The following is a 20529-nucleotide window of genomic DNA, read 5'->3' on the forward strand; positions in this document are numbered from 1 at the left end:
TTACAGTTACTCCAACACTTTGTGTCTTTTGTATGATTCTAAATTACCATTATTGGGAGACAAAGGTGTCAATGGCACGGTCCGAACGGACAAGGAACTGAGTGTTCCACGACGCTATTTAATCGACGCACGCATCTTATAACTATAATACGCTTCCCTAAACAACAGACGCTTCGACGAACCTGCGATTACAATTAAAATATTATTTTGCTGCCGCTGCTGTGTAATTATGGCGTTGTGTTTATGCTCCTGTAACGCTGAAGCAGCGACTCGTCCAGGTGCCGGAAGTGGGCGGCCGGAAGTGCTGCTGGGATTTGTAGTCCAATCTCGGAGAAACTACAACCCCGGTCGTCAGCGCGCATGCGTAGGCCCCCAGCCTGTAACTTGGTCCTGGGAGGCTGATGCAAGGAAGTGAGTGGGTTCAGGGGTTGTATGAAGGCGGGGGGCAGGGAGAGGGAGCTGTGGCTATTACTGACTATATTAGTAACAGATTAAAATAAGCAAATACTCAGCCGTGTTGGAGATGTGTTTTGCATTCAGTGTGTTGTGTGTGGGTGAGACTGTCAGCAGCAGTGGGTGTGTGGCTTCCTCTTAGCTCTCAGCTCATGTTCAGAGGGTTGCAACCTCTCAGTGCAGGGGCTGTGGGCTCAAGACCAACACCTGAGCACAAAAACATCTAAGGGGACACAATACAGTGCGAGTACTGTGTTGTCAGAGGCATCATCTTTCCAAGGAGATGTTGTACTGCCTAGATGTAGTCTGCTGTATGATTTTACTTGACTGGATGTTAAAAAACAAGAATTTCACTGTACCTACGTACATGTGGCAATGAAGTATAATTTCATAGTTGAAACCGAACTTCAGTGGACATGAAAGGTCCAGTGAACTTGTAGAAGACCTGTGTTTAAGAAGGAACTGCAGATGCTGGAGAATCGAAGGTACACAAAAAAGCTGGAGAAACTCAGCGGGTGCAGCAGCATCTATGGAGCGAAGGAAGAAGAAGGGTTTCGTCCCGAAACGTTGCCTATTTCCTTCGCTCCATAGATGCTGCTGCACCCGCTGAGTTTCTCCAGCTTTTTTGTGTACCTTGTAGAAGACCTGTCCTGGCTGCTGTTTCTTCTTCACATCTCCAAAACAAATTAGTTGGATGTTAAGGAAGAAACTGCAGATGCTGGTTTACATCGAAGATAGGCACAAAACGCTGGAGTAACTCAGCAGCTGGGGGCAGGCAGCCTCTCTGGAGAGAAGGAATGGGTGACGTTTCGGGTCGAGACCCCTCTTCATCACTTTGCTTTTGTCGGAGCTTGCTGTGAAAATGTTGGCTGTCACATTTCCTACGTTACAATAATTATGTATGTACATTTCTGAGAGGCATGGATCGGGTAGACTGTTGGAATCTTTCTCCCCAAGGCAGAAATGTCAAGCACTCGATGGCATAGCTTTACGGTGAAGGTCAACGTTTAAATGTGATGTGTTTTCTAATGCAGAGTGTGGTAGGTGTTGGGTGCTACAGGTGGTGATCATAGTGGTATTTAAGAAACTTGAGAGATTAAAGAGACTTTTAGATAAGCAGGTTTTATGTGCAAACAGAGAAGATTAATTATACTTGGAATCATGTTTAGCACAAATATTGTGGGCTGAAGGAAATGTCCCTGTGCTCTACTGTTCTATGTACAATGCTGTGAAATGCTTTTGCAAGACTTGAAGTACTTTCACTGAACCTTCTTCCGATATTAAGGTCGCAATGTCTGTGTGAAGAAGTGTTTTTGCTTAATATCGGAGTCACTGACTTTGGGTGAATGCTACAGCCTTTCCCTCGTTTGGAACTTGGTTTAATTCTAGTTTTCATCATAAGTAAGTCAGATATACTGGGAATCTACCTACAATGTATTGCAAAAGCATCTCACAGGTTAATCCAAGCAGCCGAAGATAGAGACAAAAAGCTGGAGTAACTAAGATGAGAAGAACTTTAACTAAGATGAGAAGAACTTATTTCACACAGAGAGTGGGAATCTCTGGAACTCTCTACAGAGGGTATTACAGTTCATTGGCTATCTTAAGAGGGAGTAGATGTGGCCCTTGTGGCTAAGGGGATCAGGGGGTATGGAGAGAAGGCAGGTACGGGATACTGAGTTGGATGATCAGCCATGATCATATTGAAAGACTCGAAGGGCCGAATGGCCTACTCCTGCACCTAAGCTACTCCTGCACCTAATTTCTATGTTTCTAACTCAGCAGGACAGGCAGCATCAGTGGAGAGAAGGAATGGGTGGCATTTCGGGTCGAGACCTGAAACTTCACCCATTCCTTCTCTCCAGAAATGCTGCCTGTCCAGCTTTTTGTGTCTGTCTTCGGTGTAAACCAACGTCTGCAGTTCCTTCTTACACATAATCAGCTCACAATATCTGTTCCGAACTTGATGCCAAGACCATCACTTATCCACTTACACTTAACCCATAGCCCACCATTTCCTGCAGATCCATATCTGTCTATGCAAAGGTCTTTTAAATGCCACTAAGGTACCTGCTTCGACCACCACTCAAAGTAGTGCATTCCAGGTACTCGCCACCCCTGTGTAAAACGAAACTTACCCCGCACATTTCCTTTAAACTTTGCTCCTCTCACCAGAGCATAGGCTTGAGGTGAAAGGGGCAAAGTTTAAAGGATGATGTATGCAGGGAGATGTGATGAGGTTTAATGCCTTTCGTGCAGTGAGTCCTCAACTGCGCGACTCTTTAGATTAAATATAACCGCACAACCATTGTCACTAGAACAGTAATATATTGTGCTCTTGTTCTGTGTCACTCTTTTGTACAAGGTGCTGACATTATTTCAGTTAACGACACACATTTGAGATTAAACTACATTTTTTGGATCAGTACTACACCATTGAGGCTCTTAACCCTCTTAACCATTATTACATTAACAAACAACAAACTGCAAGAAATGTGGTTTGTGGCTGGGAAAATATTTGCAAAGAGCAATGGGGAAACTAAACATTGGTTAATTTGTAAGTACTGGAATTTATAAAAGTTCTGATAAAATTGTGTTTGTTTGCAGATGAGCAGAAATAAAAATGATGAAGATGACTATTGGAATAACACAAAATGCAAAGCTTACACCTTTGATGATGATGATGATGAATATGCAGAGGCAAGTAAATTGCCTATTTTAAAATTTCCTGTTGCTATTCCTTCCCTTTTTTTGTTTGTGTTATATTTTGGTTTTGATTTTTTGCTTAGGTACAGTGAAAAGCCTTTTGTTGCGTGCTAACCAGTCAGCTGAAAGACTATGCATGATTACAATCGAGGTATCCATAGTGTATAGATAGATGCATGATAAATGGAAGAACGTTTAGTGCATCTTAAAGTCCAGTAAAGTCTGATTAAAGATAGTCCGAAGGTCTCCAACGAGGTAGATAGTAGGTCAGGGCCACTCTCTTGTTGTTGATGGGATGGTTCAGTTGCCTGATAACAGCTGGGAAGAAGCAGTCCCTTGGTTGGCAATCCTGCATAACATCCCTTGTGAATCTGTTACATCAGTCAATAAAATGACTCTTTGATTAAAAAATGGCCAATTGTAAGTAGCTTACAGTGTCTGTGGACACTATTCTATTTGGGGGGGGGGGGTCTATTTTACATCAATGTCTACAGCAAACAGCCAGTGGGCTTGTATCAAAATGTCACCTAGTCTCTTAAAACCAAAGGACCAGTGCTGCACTATTCCATGTTCTCTATCGAGTGATCCAATGGAATAGGAATTCCATCCATCTTTTAGATTGATTAAGTTGTTTCAAGAAAAGATTGCAAAATATATCCATATTAAAAATGTTTTAATTAAAGGTCTGTATCACCGCTGATGAGAGATCAACTGAACTGCACTCTACAGATGCAGAAACAAGGAACTTCAGATGCCGCTTTACGCAAAAGGACAAAAGGTGTTGGAATAATTCAGCGGGTCAGGCAGCATCTCTGCAGAATGTGGATATGTGATGTTTCTGGTCAGGGCCCTTCTTCAGACACCTCCCAACCAGAAACACTACTTATCCATGTTCTCCAGAGATGCTGCCTGACCCGTTGAATTACTACAGCACTTTGTGTCCTTTCGCGTAAAGCAGCATCTGAAGTTCCTTGTGCTCGTCTGTGAAAACCCTACAAAAATTACACGAGAGAGGTAATCCTCCAAACATCGCTCCGGATTTCTCTCACTCGCTGGATTATTTGGACATAATCGTCGGCGAGGCTGTGGCTGCGTTCAAGGTCTTGAGACGGAGGAGGACCTGTGGGATGCGCTCTGGAGCACTCGCCCGAGTCCGGCAACGAGGATCGCGCACACCACTCACGAGCATATTCCTGCTGCACAACATCACTTCTTCATCATCAACAATAAAAATAGACGAGAGGCTTTTCAGAAGACAGTAAAGCCAGAAATCTCCAGGACTGGACAATGTTTCCCCCTCTACTCTCAAGCTCTGTGCCGAACAACTGGCACCGGTCTTCACAGACATTTTCAAACAGTCCCTGCAAACCTGTACTGTCCCTGCCTGCTTCAAAGTCTCCGCTATTGTCCCTGTACCCTAAAAGGCAAGGATTACTGGTCTTAATGACTACAGGCCTGCCGCACTGACCTCTGTAGTCATGAAGACCCTTGAAAGGTTTGTGCTGGCCAAGCTGAAAAATATCACAAACCCCCTGCTGGACCCTCTGCAATTTGCATATCGGGCCAATAGATCTGTGGAGAATGCAGTCAACCTGGGCATGCACTTCATCCTCCAGCACCTAGACCACCAGGGGACCTATGCGAGGATTTTGTTTGTTGATTTTAGCTCTGTATTCAACACCATTGTGCCAGAGCTACTACACTCCAAACTATCTGAGTTGACTGTGCCTGAACCCCTCTGTCGGTGGTCACCAGCTTCCTGACAGACAAGAAGCAGCATGTCTTTCAAACTTATTCATTCAAATTTATTCATTCATTCTCTGTATTGCGTTGGCTCGGCTGAATGGATTGACAGAATTGGTCTGGTGCCATCAGCCCACCCTCTTGATTTTGCTGACAAACAGCCCCCCAGCAATTGTGCCCACAGTGCAGGCCAGGGTTCCCTGCTGGATAATTCCATGCCTTTGTATGACTGCCCTTGTCCTCTTGCTCTGCTCCAAGATGGCACCCAACCCAGACGACTATTTGCATGCTACCCACGGAAGCAGATCGACAATCGCTCCACACTTTTAAACCTCTACTCTTACAGCAACAGTCATTCCAAGCCGCTGAGGAGTGTTCACCCGACGCCGGAGTTCCATCTACCCGGCAAGAGGGCCTGAAAACATTGGTCTGGCTGCGGAGGCCACAAATAGGCCCCGACCTCGGGTGATCACAGAGGAAGAGGACTGAACTTTCTGATGGCTTTCCCCACAGTGGAAATGTTTTGATTCTGCTGTGGGGGGGACGTTTATGTTAAATTCTATAATGTGTTGTGTCATTTTTCTTTTTTTTTTTCTTTTTCTATGGATGTACGGAAACTTAATTATTTCTTCTATGTAAAACACTTTGGTTTCAACACGAGTTGATTTAAACGTGCTATATAAATAAAATTTACTTACTTACTAGTTCTTACTTTAACTAGGATCTTCTTAAACTCCTCTCAGATCTGTCCATTCTCCGCACTGAACGTTATTCCCTTTATCATGTATCTAAACACTGTAAACGCCTCGATTGTAATCACGTATTGTCTTTTCCGCTGACTGGTTAGCACGCCACAAGAGCTTTTTCACTGTGCCTCAGTACATGTGACAATAAACTAAGCTGAAACTGAAGATGTTACGGCTGTTTAAGCTTTATTGCGTTGTCACCTCAGCTGAAAGCGTCCAAGCGAGCAGTGAACAGCCTCCACGGCATCGCGGGCGATGATGACGATGATGAGAAGATCAGCTGGAGTGGAGAGCCCGTTGGAAGTAAGGACTGCGGCCATCACCCACTCTCCCCGATCAACGGATTCCACCCTCCCACTCCACCCCTCGATGTTTCTCCGAGTCTTCTCCTGCTCCTCGCTCTCCTCCTTTCCTCCCCTACTCCATCCTGCGTTCTCTTCCACCCCCACCCCATGCTTTTACCCCCAACCCTCCCCCGTCTATACCACCACTCTGCTCTCTCACTTTTCTCTCACTCTTTGACACTCGGACATTCTCTCCATCCCCAGCTCCCAGCTTATGGATCACTTCACCCCATACTACTTCACTTTCACTCTTTTGCCTCTCTTTGTTCTTACTTAACCCTGGATACGATTGCGACTTTCAAAAGATATTTTGTCAGGTAAATTCCGCTGAGGACGGGAATAGCCGGCTATGGGCCGAATGTGGTCAAATGGGACTAGGCCAGAATGGCACCAAGGACGCTGAATGATTGATTAGTAGGACCGGATGTTGCAACCCCTAAGGTTTTTCACTACAATTAACATTTGGTATTATTGGGGATGACCACTAGGTGATTTTACTACCAATCAAACACATCTTCAGTTGTGCACCTCAACGTCACTGGGTGTTTCGGCCTTTTATCACAAGACATCCTCAGTCGAGGCAGGCCCACCGCAGGGTGATCAGACCTGGGTGTGTGTCTTATGGTTAGCCTCTAGATGGTCACGTGGCAGCCCAGACAGCATCTTTTCTCTTCAGCCACAGCCATTGACTGCTCCATTCTGCATTTTTCCTTCCATCTTCCTCTCTACCGATGACTGTGGCTGGTTGGACTCTGGACTCGTTCGTGTCCGTTGGTAGACAGTACTTAGTTTAGCTTCGCCTGGGGTGCTGATACCCTGTGGACTGTGGTGATTAACCTGCCGCTGGGCTTCCCTCGACTGATTTGGCAAGATGTTTGTATTGCAAGGGTTTTGGTTCCATGGGACCTGATATTTGTGTCTCACGTGCTTCTGGATTATTTATTTCTCTCCTCAGGTATTTCCTGGTCAATCAAAGAAACTGCAACAGGAGGTCGGTCAGGAGATCTCCGAGAACTGGGAACGTTAAGGTCTTGCTCTGATACCACGCAGCAATCTATTTCCAAGCCTGCCTCCACTTATTCTCTCAGCAGTTTCTTCAAAGGTAAAAGCAACCTCGGTTTGAGCTCTCCCGCGAAGGCTGTCAAAGTTATTGGGCAGGAAAAGTTTGGCCGCTCCATGGAGTTTTCCCTTAGTCAAGATGGCCAGAGTTCTCCCCCACAAAACCTCTGATAACCTTCTGGAGCAGGGCGTAAGAATACAAACATTGCACGAGCGGTAGAGAGGAAGGATGTGAAAAGATACGGGGGAAAAGGTACACGGAACGGTTGGAAAGTTGGGCAGAGCAGTGGCAGATGGAGATTAATCCAGACAAGTGTGAGGGAATGAATTTAGGGAAGTCAAATACTGACAGCCCATGAATGAGTATTAATGTACAGAGGGAGTTTGGATTGCAAGTACAAATCTCTCTGAAAATGATAACTCAGGTGGATAGGGTAGTGAAGACATTCGAGATAGAACAAAGTATTGGGTGCAATATTGGGATGTCACACTGCAGCTGCACAAAACATTGTTGAGGCCACACGTGGAATATTGTGTACAGTTCGGTTTGGTTTTGGTTTATTATTGTCACATGTACCGAGATACAGTGAAAAGCTTTTGTTTCCCTGCTGTACAACCAAACCAGATAATACTGTGCATTACAATTGAGCCGTACACAAGTACAACAGGGAAAATGCTGAGAAAAAAACTAGAGTGCAGCATTTTAGCATAACAGTTCCAGAGAAAAAGTCCAGTGAGGTAGGTTGGAAGATTAGAACTCTACCCTCGCTAATGGAAGGACCATTCAGAAGTCTGGTAATAAGGTGAAGAAGCAGTTCCTGAGTTTCAGGCTTTGTGCAAGCATTAGAAACAGTACAGAAATGTCTCCTCGATTTTTCTTGTTCATATCAAGCTCCATGATTGAACCTGACCCATGTCTTCGCTGCCTGGGGTGGTCGCGGAGGGGCATTCAATTATAGCATTCAAGAAAGAGTTGGATAAGCGTCTGAAAGGAAAGATTTTGTCTGACTTTTGAGCAGTGACAGGGGAGTGCATTGCTCTTGGGTAGATAATAATAAAATCAAAAACTGCTGGAAACAATTGTTTTCAGCATGTAGTCTGCACCATTTAATAGTTAGATTAAACGAGTACTTACCAGTATGAAGTTTGATCTGTATTTTATGAGGAGTTACGGTGAGGGATTAAGTGAAGAACCCAGCAGGTACTGCGCATGCGGCATACTTCGAAGCAGCGGTGTGAAATCACAGAATAGACACAATATTTGAAGTAAGATAGTAAAGATCACGAGACATCAGTTTATTAGTTTGATCTATATAATGAGGGTGGGAGCGGCGGGCACTTAATCCCTCACCGTAACTCCTCATAAAATACAGATCAAACTTCATACTGGTAAGTACTCGTTTAATCTAACTATTTTACTTCGGAGTCACGTGAGTGATTCCGTGAAGACTTCAAAGGTCTGTGATTTCAAACCGTGTAACAGTTTTTATTTCACTCACTGCCGAAGTTTATGAGGGAGGAAGTGTTATCGTAATCAACCAGTGGATCTGCTTTCAAAAGAAACAGAAAGGTATTTGTTAACAATAACAACATAAAAGAGCTCCTCTGAGCTTAAATTAATATTGCAGTTTGTAATATTCTCCTGCAATTAAATCAGGTTTATCAACGGTTTATAATAAAAAATGTTCTGAACGCCGTTCCCTTGACCATTCTGCTGTATTGAAAATGTGGTCAACCGGGATGTCCATTCGTTCAGCCGCTGATACCAATGCTGCCCTAGTGGAATGGGATTAAATGTATTATTATCTATTCCGGCGCAGCTTTCGGTACCTGTTTGAGCCACCTTGGAGTGGTTTGGCTCGTACCCCATCTTGGGTTACTGTGGTTGACCCATAGGCTTTCCTCTCCCTCTAAGATTGTGGGTTGTGTCTATATATAGTAGTAGATGGGTCACCACACTCAACCTGGACTCTGGTGGGTAGGCCCGGAATCCCACCAGTGAATTGGGCGTTCCTGGTCCATATAGCCATATAACGACTACAGCACGGAAAACACAGGCGATCTCGACCCTACTAGTTCGTGCCGAACTCATAATCTCGCCTAGTCCCATATACCTGCGAGTTAGATTTTACCAGACCTAAATATGAACGTGATGCGTCTGGGGTAATCACCTTGTTATCCAGTCTGGTTTATGGAGTGACCGGACTCTGTGAGCGTGTACGAGAGCCATAAGCATGAGCGTTTTTTAAAACATAGATTAAGCAAGCTGAGGGATCTGGCTGGTGCCATCTCTGAGACATGTCAATGTCACACCAATATCCCATACATGGGTATATACCTGGGTGTTTGGGGCTTATATTATAGTTGCCCTTCATAAGTTTACCTTCAGTGGATGGGATCCCATGCTCTGCTGACATGCTGTTTTAGATAAGCAGATAAGGCGCTCCATGCTGTATTTACGGCACTGTAACTCACCTTTTAGTCATGGTGTAGATGTTCCAGGAACTCCAATACGTCAGTGGTTGAATAGTTCGTTGTCCCTGCGTCGTGGCAGTATTTTACCCATGTTAGCTTTTAGTGACTGTTCGCAGGGATGCCGACATGGTGGTAATGGTTCCTTTGGATAATCCCAGTCCCTGGTAAGGTCTATTCAAAACCTGCACCCAGGAGTTTGATGTTTCCCTGGCATGGGTGGCTTGTGCCTGATACTGGGTTGAGTCAGCAACCATGGTCCACTAGGGAAATCCATAGGTGACTCGCCCACCGTGTCGTGATGAACTGGGAACCATGGCTGTGTAGGCCGGTCGGGCACGTTCAATATCTCGGAGACAGATCCCATCTGTATTGCGAAGTGTCCGTCTGATGAGGCAGAAGGGAGGAAGGCAAAGCAGAAATTCCCCCTTCCAGCGTATAGGCATCTATCGCTGCTGCCTCTAATCTGGTTCCTAAGTCACATACATGGGTTACTGGTGATTCCGTCTTGTGCAACCAAATTGATATCTGGCTTTCAAACTGCTTAATAACTTTAGCAGATATTTTGGGTTTGACATCTATTCAATGTAATCATAGATTTTACCCCGTGACATGGTGTCTCCCACTGTGTTCTAGCTTCCTAGGACATAGGCAGCTGATAGTTAAAATGTCTTTTGACACACCATTGCCAGATTTGTTTGACCAATTTGTTGCACAATAATGATTATTATGCTCCCCATATGGTTGATATAAGCCACCACCATAGTATTATCAATCCGTAACCACATATGTACGTGCTGCATTTGAAATGCATATGCTTTTTAGCCCAATAGGCGATCACCAATCCCAAGTAGTTGATGCCCGGTATGTGTAGTAACGATGTTTGTGAATTGGTCCATCTGTTACCTGTGCTGGATATGGAGTTTAGTTGCCCCCCAGCCTAAAGTACTGGCATCGGTTTTTAATAACCAAGTTGGGATTGGTGATGATAATAGGGCTGAAAACTATGCCAAATATATGTCTGCCCACCACCTTAATTGTGATATAGCTTCAGTGGGTACATTCATGATTTGATTATAGTGACCCAAGTACCTTGGCAAAGTAACAGTCATATGGACGGAATTATTATTGAAGCCCAGATAATCCTTGGTAGTTAACACTTCAATTCTGGTTTATCTGGGCGTGGGATAAACCTCAGCTTTAGGGAGCTGTTTCGTAGCTAGAACTGCTGCCACAGCTAATTCCTTTGTTTCCCCTAATATGAGGATATCATCCAATATATGCCATGATTATGCTTGTTTTCTTAATATTTTCATGGCCATTTATAATAGTTTAGGGCTGAGGTTAGACCATAGGGAATGCTATATGCTCCCATGGTTGCCCTAACCGGGATATCCATTATCCAGGTAAAATTTTTTTTTTTTTTTAGGTATCTATAATGATCCTAGTGTATGGGTATAAGATAGTTAGCATCTTCCATATCAATGCTCCCCATAGGTATCCTAGGGAGATCAGATGTCTGGCAGTGACAAAAACCCGTCTCCATCTTAAAGTGTATATACTCAACAGATTTATTTAGTGATATTAGATCAATGATGATGCTACATTCACCATCTTTTGTAGTTTTGGTGAATATATTCGATACAAATTCCAATGGCTCATGTTTACTCCCATGATCCGTTTAGTAATGAGCCTTTCTAGTTCAGCTTGACCTTCTCACTTCTCTTTTCTTAGAGGGAGAAAATGCCCTTTGGGCGCATTGCTGAACTGGCGGTAATATGCCCAATTTGAATTCGTTTTTATCCTCTAAGACTGTTGAGTATATTTTAGTTATTTGTGACAGCATCCCATGCTTTATCCACAAGTGTAAATGCCCCCCCACGCAGTTAGTAGAACACCCTTGTTTAGTGTAAACGGGAGGAACCAGACTACCTACCTCCATGTTTGTTGTTTTTTCATGAAGGCGTAGTTTGCTGGTATGCTGGTGCTGTCGGTGGGGCGGCGCATCTTCCCACGGCTCCGCTCTGGGCCCCGTCTAAAAAGAACTTTGGGGGTAATGTGAAGCGGTCGCCAGGCTTTCACCAGTCCTTGTTTGATATCACTGGTGGATGCCGAGGGGTGCTGCCAGCTGGGTGTTGGATGCGATGTCCTGCTCGTTCCATGACCTGCCTTCATGAGGCGCACAGGTTTAGCTGCCTCTCTTCCCGCAGCAGCGGTTTGCATAGCCCCATATATTTGGGGTTGCGGGCAGGTCTATATGCACCATTGTTCAGTCGAGTATCCCAAATTTGGGAACATCTTAGGCATCAGCACCCTGGTAGTGCAATTGGATAGTCTCATCCTGGGAGAGTATAATCCGTGGAAAAGGCGAGCAAAGGCGGTAACATCTTGACCCTTCTGTAGAATTCGCTGCTTGTCTGCGAGTCTGCTGACCCAGCTGCCTGCGGATTTGCCTCTGGAAAGGCCTGCTCCTGCAGGACTTTTGTTGGGAAGATGGTCGCGTGGAGGAGCCATGTAGTGGCCCACGACACCCAGTAGCTCTTCCTGATCCTGCTCCCCTGGCATACTGCTGTTCTCGTCCGCCTGCCCAGCGTTTAAGCCAGCCCAGCCCTGGCCTCCTTAGCTAGCCTCAAAAGAGGGAGCAAAAGGGTGTGCTAAATTGGAGGAGGCATAGCTCAAACTCCGCTGTTGCATCAATCCCTCGACAAGGGAGATGGCTAGTGCAATAGCACTGGGGTAGGAGTCAGCTCCCTTGGCATTCAGCCAGTGCCCCTTTTTTCCTGGAGGTGAACTCCATGACCTCCTCTGGCTTGGGGAGACAGACATACTTATTTTTGCCTTCTCCAACCTGTTCCAGTTTTGGAGGAAGTTGGCTCCTGTAGAACCTGTTGAATTGGGAAGATTTTTCTCTTACCTGTATGTAGAGGCTGCCTGCCGTTTTCCAGGCGGCATTGTGGCGGTTCCCGGGCGGTGATTCTCCTTGTCAGGAGTCTGCAGGGCTGCCGGTCGGGTTTTTAAACTTCCCGCCGGTCCGCTGCTGTTACCAAACAGCTGTTCAGCGGACCGGTATTATCGCAGCTCCTTGCAGCGGTCCGCAGCGTTTGCGGTCCGGGTAGCGCTTTTTCCCCGTCCACTGTCGGCTCCACGCTGGAGTCGAAACGGGGCCGCCACCATGCCTCTCTACTTTGCTCCCCCTGGAGCAAAAACCACAAGGCCCGATTAAGGTAAGTACTTACCTCTCGTCCTTGGATGCGGGAGCTAGCCCGACTCCCGCTGGCCGCGTTCTGCACAGCTGTGCGTAATGCCGCATGCGCAGTACCTGCTGGGTTCTTCACGGAATCACTCACGTGACTCCGAAGTAAAATTCTGCAGACTTGCTACTAGAGTCATGCTCCTGCTGCACACTAATCCAATCAATTCTGGGCAAGATACACAAAAAAAAAGTCTCCCCAGTCGACTATTTAAATGTAGGTATGTATGTGGAGTGGCGGAACTCCTGCTTGTAGCTTTAAGCCTGTGTCCAGTTAAAGATGAGGTGACAAAGAGACTGGGGTCCTGATATTGTGGTGGTCAACATATTCTGACACTGTGAAAATGGTGCTATTAGAAGGGGCAACGGCTCTCATTCAGACAGTCTCCATTCTGCACTTGCCTAACCTTTGGTTTTTCTTATTCTGAAGGTAAAAGGGATTCTTCGACTTCTTTATTTGGGATCAGTCGACCTGGGAGTTTCCAGTCGCTTTCTGATTGTAAGTTTGTTTTTTTGGCATCACTTATGTTTAACACAATGAGGATTTGGTCCCGGCTCTGTGTTAGATTCCATCCACAACTCCTTTACTTAGGCTTTCTTTAAAAAAACCATATCTGCCAATAAAGAACGTCAGGACATTTTGTTACCATACAAAATTGTATCATTTGTATTGTCATCGTTGTTGAGTTCATTTATAAAACAGGGCACTTAGTATGGAATTGTATTGGGATGCATAATTCCCTTTGTAGAATTTAGAAGACCAAGACTTATTTCCACACTATATTCCAAAATACATAATATATGTATCTCTCTAAGTAAGAAATAAACAAACAAGACTCTATCATACTCGTGTCTCATTAGGAACTTTGGAGCCAAACACTTGGAATAGCTCGACAAGGGGGGGGAGGGGGGGGAGGGCAAAGGTTTGTAGGTTAATTGCTTGCAGTAAATTGCCCCGAGTATGTGGCGAGTGTTTGTGAAAGTGGGGTAACTTGAACTAGCGTGGACGGCTGATCAATGGTCGGCGTGAACTCGGTGGGCGAAGGGTTATTTTACACACTATATTGCTAACTACATAAGCATTGCTCTAAGTATAAGATATACAAACAGAATTGTGCCTCACTCTATCATAAAGCTTTGATCTCTCTTCAATACTTCTGTCTTTAGCTGTCACAGGCACATCCACTGTGAGTTTTGCACCTGACCTACGTAAATCAAAGACAGATTACAAGGTGGGTTTATTTCATTTGTCCATTATGAATCGCTCCACACATTACAAACTGCTTCTGTTCGTATGGCCTTCCTACATAAAAAAACTTGAGAAAATCTGTGGCAATGAATTCCATAGATTCACCACCCTCTGGCTAAAGAAATTCTTCCTCATCTCCATTCTAAAAGGTATGTCCTTTTGTGCTGAGGCTGTGCCCTCAGGTTCTAGACTCTCCCACTACTGGAAACATCCTCTCCACATCCACTCTTATCTCGGCCTTTCATTACCCGGTAGGTTTCAATGAGATTTACCCCCTCATCCTTCTAAACTCCAGCAAGTACAGGTCCAGAATCTTCAAACGCTCCTCATATGTACTCCTTCTGTTTACCAGTGTGGCAGCTGAGGCACACTGGGCACTTTTTTAAAAAGTTAATAGTCGATCTATAAATGCAAACTTAGCCAGTTTGGACATTTAGAACATTTTCCGACTCATTTCCTTGTAACGTGAAATACTGCAAACCCATTCAGACATGATAAAAAATAATAACATTTGGATGTGTGTTTACCGATACAATATCAGACAATTGGTTCCTTATTTCACATTCTGTAGATCACCCATATTAATCTCTGTCAATATAGCCATCACCACATATATTATGCATGATACACATTCCACCATGTAATCCAGTCCGGGATTTGAGTAGGACTGCAGCCACTGATAGCAGCCTGCTCCTCCCTTAGTTTGGGAGTCTAAAAGTAGTTGCGATGAGTGTAACAGTGCATATTGTTCTCTCTGCATGGGTTTTAATACATGCGTTGTGGTTCACCTAATACTTTGTAATGTTTCGATTACAAAACATGGTGTCAGAAGTGGGATCCGAACCCACGCCTCCAATCGGAGACCTGCATGGGTTTTACTAAATGCTTTGTGGTTCACCTAATACTTCGTAATGGTTTGATTACAAAGCACATTCCTTCCCTTTTAAGGTTTTGACAACTTAAACAGAAGGAATGCTGTAATTTAATGTTAATGGTGCTGACTGTGCGCAAACTACGGTGATGGTTCCGGTTGTGGAGGTTCACCTTGTGTTTCTTGCTCCCTCTACACAGGACTTTTCGATCGACTGGAGTCCACACGAGACCGTTAGACAGATGCAGAAAGGCCGAGTATGGTGAAATTATTGCAGATATTATTCCTCTTCCCCGCCAAATACTTTTCTCCCCTCCTTTTACAAGTTATAGGAGCATTCGGCCCATCGCGTCTATTGCGCCATTCAATCATGGCTGGTCTAACTTTTCCTCTCAACCCCATTCTCCTGCCTTCTCCCCATAACAAATCAGGAATCTGTCAATCTCCACCTTAATAAAACCTAAATGACTTGGCCTCCACTGCCCTCTGTGGCAAATAATTCCACAGATTCATCACCCTCTGAAATTCCTGCTCATCTCCTGTTTAAAGGTGCACCCTTTTATTTTTCTTCTTCTTGCACAGCCTAAAGTTGTAGACAACTTGTTCTATTTGAGCTTATTTGTTTGTGCACGCCAGGTTGATTGCATTCGTCGAAACAGGGTTGCAATCTCCCACCCACCTTTTATTCTGAGGAGCCTTTGCTTTTCCTCAGGCCATTGCTTCCTTTCCCAATGCATCAGGCATTTGCTATCATCTCTTTTAGCCCAGAGATTATTATTTTTGTAAGCCTCTTGGCACAGAAGGTTTCTTGGATATTAAAAGTGGGGATAGTTGGGGAGGTCTTCACATCTGAGTCAGAGCCCTCAATTTGCCCGTCATTCACATGTAATTGATTTCCTGGGATTGCTGGATATCAAATTTCTGCTCCAATTTCCAAAGGCTGAGACTAGTCGGAGAGGGCGAAAGCCATGCCAATGACAATGATACAATGGTTGTGGTCAATACCAATGATACATCAGCCGTGCACTTCATGCAGCGAGGTTGTATCCATGAGAATTCCAGTGAGCAACCGTCCACGCCCAGTTGCCGCACGGCATGGACATCATTTGGAATGAGCCCTTTGTTCACATCCAGTGTCTGGCCAACAGCAGTAAGCCAGTGGCTGAGATCCAGTGGCTGTTGCCAATGGCAGTGAGGTCGTGATCGAGATGAGGTGCAGTGAGAATATCCAGTGGCAGTAAACCATTGGCTCTGGCTATTTCTAATGAGCCACAGGCCCGACATACAGTGGCGGTCAACCAGCAGATGTAAGCAGAGACTGTGGCCAGTTTGCAGTGGTTCAGGCCCAGTGGTTGTAAACATCTGGCTGTGGCCAGTTGCAGTGTAACAGTGGCCGAGATCCAGTGATGTCGGATCGCTGGCCGTGGCCAAGATCCAGTGATCATAGCAGCTCGGAAACAGGCCCTTCAGCCCAACTTTCCCATACCGACCAAGATGCCACATCTCGCTAGTCCCACCTGCCCACATTAGACCCATATCCCTCTAAACCTTTCCTATCCATGTACCTGTCCAAATTTATTTTAAATATTGTTATGGTACCTGCCTCCACTATCTCCTCTGGCAGCGCGTTCCATATAAACACTATGTAATAAAAAGGCACTGCAGATGCTGGTTTATACCAAAGAAAGACACAAAATGTTGGAGTAACTTGGCAGATTGGGCAGCATCTCTGGAGAAAGTAAGGTCGGGACCCTTCTTCACATACGCACAACCCTGGCTGTGGCCCATTGTAGTGAACGAGTGGCCATGTGCATCTCAGCTCTTGTTGTAAAGTGTTTGTGGATTGGAGGTGCAGATATGATGTTAAACTGAAAGTAGTTTTCAGGACAGACGTTTGAATCTCTGCAGATAGACACAAAATGCTGGAGTAACTCAGTGGGACAAGCAGCATCTCTGGGGAGGAGGAATGGGTGACGTCTTGGGCTGAGACCCTTCAGACTGAAAGCCACGGGAAGGGGAAATTAGAGATATAGACGATGATGCAGAGAGATTTTAACGTCATCCTCTATATTCCCCGTTTCCCTTTCCCGTGACTCTCGATCTGATGAAAAGCCTCGACCCGAAACGTCACCCATTCCTTCCGTCCGGAGATGCTGCCTGTCTCGCTGAGTTGTAGGTATGTTACAAAACCTACCTGAATCGCCATTGGGAATCTGCCCTCAGCCAGGCCCGCGATTTTGGCGCTGTTTGGAGGGGGCGGGTTTAAAACGCGATTTTTACTAGGCTGTACTAATCGCAGATGTTCAGCCTAGTAAATCATTAACGAAAAATCGCTGCAAGACCCGGTCGCAAAAGGTATTATTAGTTTTATAGGCCTCGATAATATAGTTTTAATAGTTTAAAATTACTCTCTGATTCCGCAACATCTCGCAGCCCCAGGGTTTTATAAAGCAAACAATTAAAGGTATGTACCTTATTTTTACATTAAATGGGGCATATATATAACCCTATATATCAAGTTATCTATAGCGAATAGTTTATTTTGGGCGTTTTATATCCCGCAGTATTTTTCTCGGCATTTGAGGGCACTAATCCAGCGCGCTGTCAACATTCTAAACCAGCGCGTTCCACATGAACCCACTAGAAAGCCGATTTAAATGGGCATTTATTTACAGCAATTGAACACTAAATTCCTTCCATTTGGCCTATAAATTAATGTAAATTAGATATAAAAATCATGTTATATTGTGAATTATTTGTGAATAATCTTTGGACACTTAGGCTATTTAAAAATGTTAATCTTTCCTTAAGAAATGGGCCTTTGATTATCCAAGATCACAGCTTTTTTGTAATGTCCATTGAAAATCAATAGGGAACAAGATGCTAATTTCCGAGTATGAAAATGGCCATAACGTTTTTAATACTTGAGATATGAAAGTGAATTTGGTGTCAAATTAAACTTATTGTTATGCTTTATCTGATGGGATAAATTGCAGACTTGATTTTTAAAATCTCAAAATTTTGTAACATTGCTATGAGTTGCTCCAGCATTTTATGTCCATCTTTGGTTTAGACCAGCACCTGCCGGTCCTTCCTACACTTTGAACCTCTGCACCTTGTCCTCTCTGACTCCTGTACCGACTCGGTTTCAGATGTACTCCTTGGAGAGGTTTCGCTCTTTGAAAGACAAACTGCACCTTGTGGATGAAGCCGTGCGAATGCACGATGGAAACGTCATCACTGCCGTAAGTGTTCACTGGAGACTTCGTTTGAAATCTATTGCTCTCCGTCAACGTGTGATGTGAACCGTGATCTGTCCAGTTGCAGTGAATCATAGACCATAATCGTACTTTATTAGCCATGTATGTTTTGCAACATATAGAAAAATAGAAACATAGAAATGAGGTGCAGGAGTAGGCCATTCGGCCCTTCGAGCCTGCACCGCCATTCAATATGATCATGGCTGATCATCCAACTCAGTATCCCGTACCTGCCTTCTCTCCATACCCTCTGATCCCCTTAGCCACAAGGGCCACATCTAACTCCCTCTTAAATATAGCCAATGAACTGGCCTCGACTACCCTCTGCGGCAGAGAGTTCCAGAGATTCACCACTCTCTGTGTGAAAAAAGTTCTTCTCATTTTGGTTTTAAAGGATTTCCCCCTTATCCTTAAGCTGTGACCCCTTGTCCTGGACTTCCCCAACATCGGGAGCAATCTTCCTGCATCTAGCCTGTCCATCCCCTTAAGAATTTTGTAAGTTTCTATAAGATCCCCTCTCAATCTCCTAAATTCTAGAGAGTATAAACCAAGTCTATCCAGTCTTTCTTCATAAGACAGTCCTGACATCCCAGGAATCAGTCTGAAGAGAGTCATCGTACCAATAAAAAGCAACAGAACACACAAAATACATTTTAACATGAACATCCACCACAGTGACTCCTCCACATTCCTCACGGTGATGGAAGGCGAAATAAAGTTCAATCTCTCCATTCTTGGTCCTCCAGCGGTCGGGGGCCTCGAACCTTCCGTTGACGGGACGATCTTCCTCCCGTCGGGGCGATCAAAGTCCTGCCTCGGGGGAGGGGGGATTCTAAGCTCGCGGGTCGGGGATAGTCCAATGTCGTGCGGCTTTTGGAGCTTCCCGACGTCGGTCTCAACCCGAGACTGTGAGCTCCTTGATGTTAAAGTCTGCAGGCCGCGGTTGGAGCGTCGATCCCAGGCAAGGAATCTGCTCCGATAGTAAGACAACGCCCTGCTGTGAGGCTCAAAGATAAATTCTCTGGAGACTTTTTGGGGCAAGGGCAGTATTCTTCTTGGAGAAATTGAAGCTGCTAATCTCTCCATTGCTGACCCACCAATGAAAGTGGGCACGTGATCTCCTGACTTCCCTTTTCTGAAAGCCATACCTCTGATTATGTATCTTTGAACTGCCTGCCTCATTCAGAAGGGCAAATTATCTGTTTAATGCTTATATTAGAGTCTATGTTGTCAAAATCTTTTTTTTTTTTTTTGTTCCTAGGTTTTGATATACCTGAAAAAAACATTAAGCAAAGGTAATTTGTTCTTGTGTCATCTCTATTTGTAATATCTGGCAAAATAGTAAGGTTTATCTGTCTAAAAAAGACACAAAGCGCTGGAGTAACGAATGAATGATGAATGAATGAATACTTTATTGTCACATGCTACAAGTCACGGTGAAATTCTTTGCTTTGTATGCAAATAGTCGTCCACAAAGGGTGTTGACAAAGTTACAGAGTATCCGTGGCAGGTCCCCTCCTTTCCACCCCCCCTCCCTGCCTCCCAATGGCCCCCCCACGCCGGGTCCTCCCTTGTTCCTTCCCTCGGCAGTGCCGTCCTCGTCTGTCAGTCGGTGCCATCATTGACCGCCGCACCGACCTCTCCACCAACACTGCCGGGTCCCCTCCATACGCCTCTGTGGGGCCGACCCCGGCCCCAGCCGCTGGGCTCCGCCAACCCAGGCTCGGTCAGCCGTGGGCTCCATCGACTCGCAGCGCGCGGGCTCCGACCTCGGCCGCGGGGCTCTACCGATTCTGCCAACGGCGGGCTCCGACCCACGGGGGCACCGGCCTCAGCTACTCAGCGGGGGAGCTGTTGGCGGAGTCCAGAACCGAGGGTCACAGTTTAAGAATAAGGGGTTTTCCTCATCTCATTTACCACTGAGATGAGGAAAATCTTTTTCACCCAGAGAGTTGTGAATCTGTGGAATTCTCGGCCACAGAAGGCAGTGGAGGCCAATTCACTGTATGTTTTCAAGAGAGAGTTAGATTTAGCTCTTAAGGCTAACGGAATCAAGGGATATGGGGAAAAGACAGGAACAGGGTACTTATTCTGGATGATCAGCCATCATCATATTGAATGGCGGTGCTGGCTTGGTCTGAATGGTCGACTCCTGCACCTACTTTCTATGTTCCTATGTTAGCGGGTCAGGCAGCACAAAGATAAATACAAAATGCTGGGATAATTCAGCTTCTGTAGATAACGTGGATAGTTGACGGTTCGGGTCGGGTCCCTTCTTCAGACTGCTTGTAGGGAAGAGAAACTCGAGAGGATTGGCAGGACAAAACCTGGCAAATAATAGGTTGACACAGATGAGGGGGGGGGGAGACGTTTGAT

At 45.2% G+C, this 20529-nt stretch overlaps 1 protein-coding gene across 1 annotated transcript in view; it reads left to right on the forward strand.

Moving 5' to 3' along the window:
• The first annotated feature begins 283 nt into the window (after positions 1-283).
• Positions 284-20529, forward strand: part of vipas39 (VPS33B interacting protein, apical-basolateral polarity regulator, spe-39 homolog) — a 38405-nt gene continuing 18159 nt past the window's right edge. The window contains exons 1-9 of the mRNA XM_055640170.1: positions 284-411; positions 3061-3153; positions 5855-5951; positions 6948-7094; positions 13204-13272; positions 13941-14005; positions 15094-15150; positions 18046-18138; positions 19415-19448. Coding sequence (XP_055496145.1) covers positions 3061-3153; positions 5855-5951; positions 6948-7094; positions 13204-13272; positions 13941-14005; positions 15094-15150; positions 18046-18138; positions 19415-19448 — 655 coding nt within the window. The 5' untranslated portion in view covers positions 284-411. The remainder of the gene's footprint in view (positions 412-3060; positions 3154-5854; positions 5952-6947; positions 7095-13203; positions 13273-13940; positions 14006-15093; positions 15151-18045; positions 18139-19414; positions 19449-20529) is intronic.

Source organism: Leucoraja erinacea, chromosome 9 (genome assembly GCF_028641065.1).
Source record: "Leucoraja erinacea ecotype New England chromosome 9, Leri_hhj_1, whole genome shotgun sequence".
NCBI lineage: Eukaryota > Metazoa > Chordata > Chondrichthyes > Rajiformes > Rajidae > Leucoraja > Leucoraja erinaceus.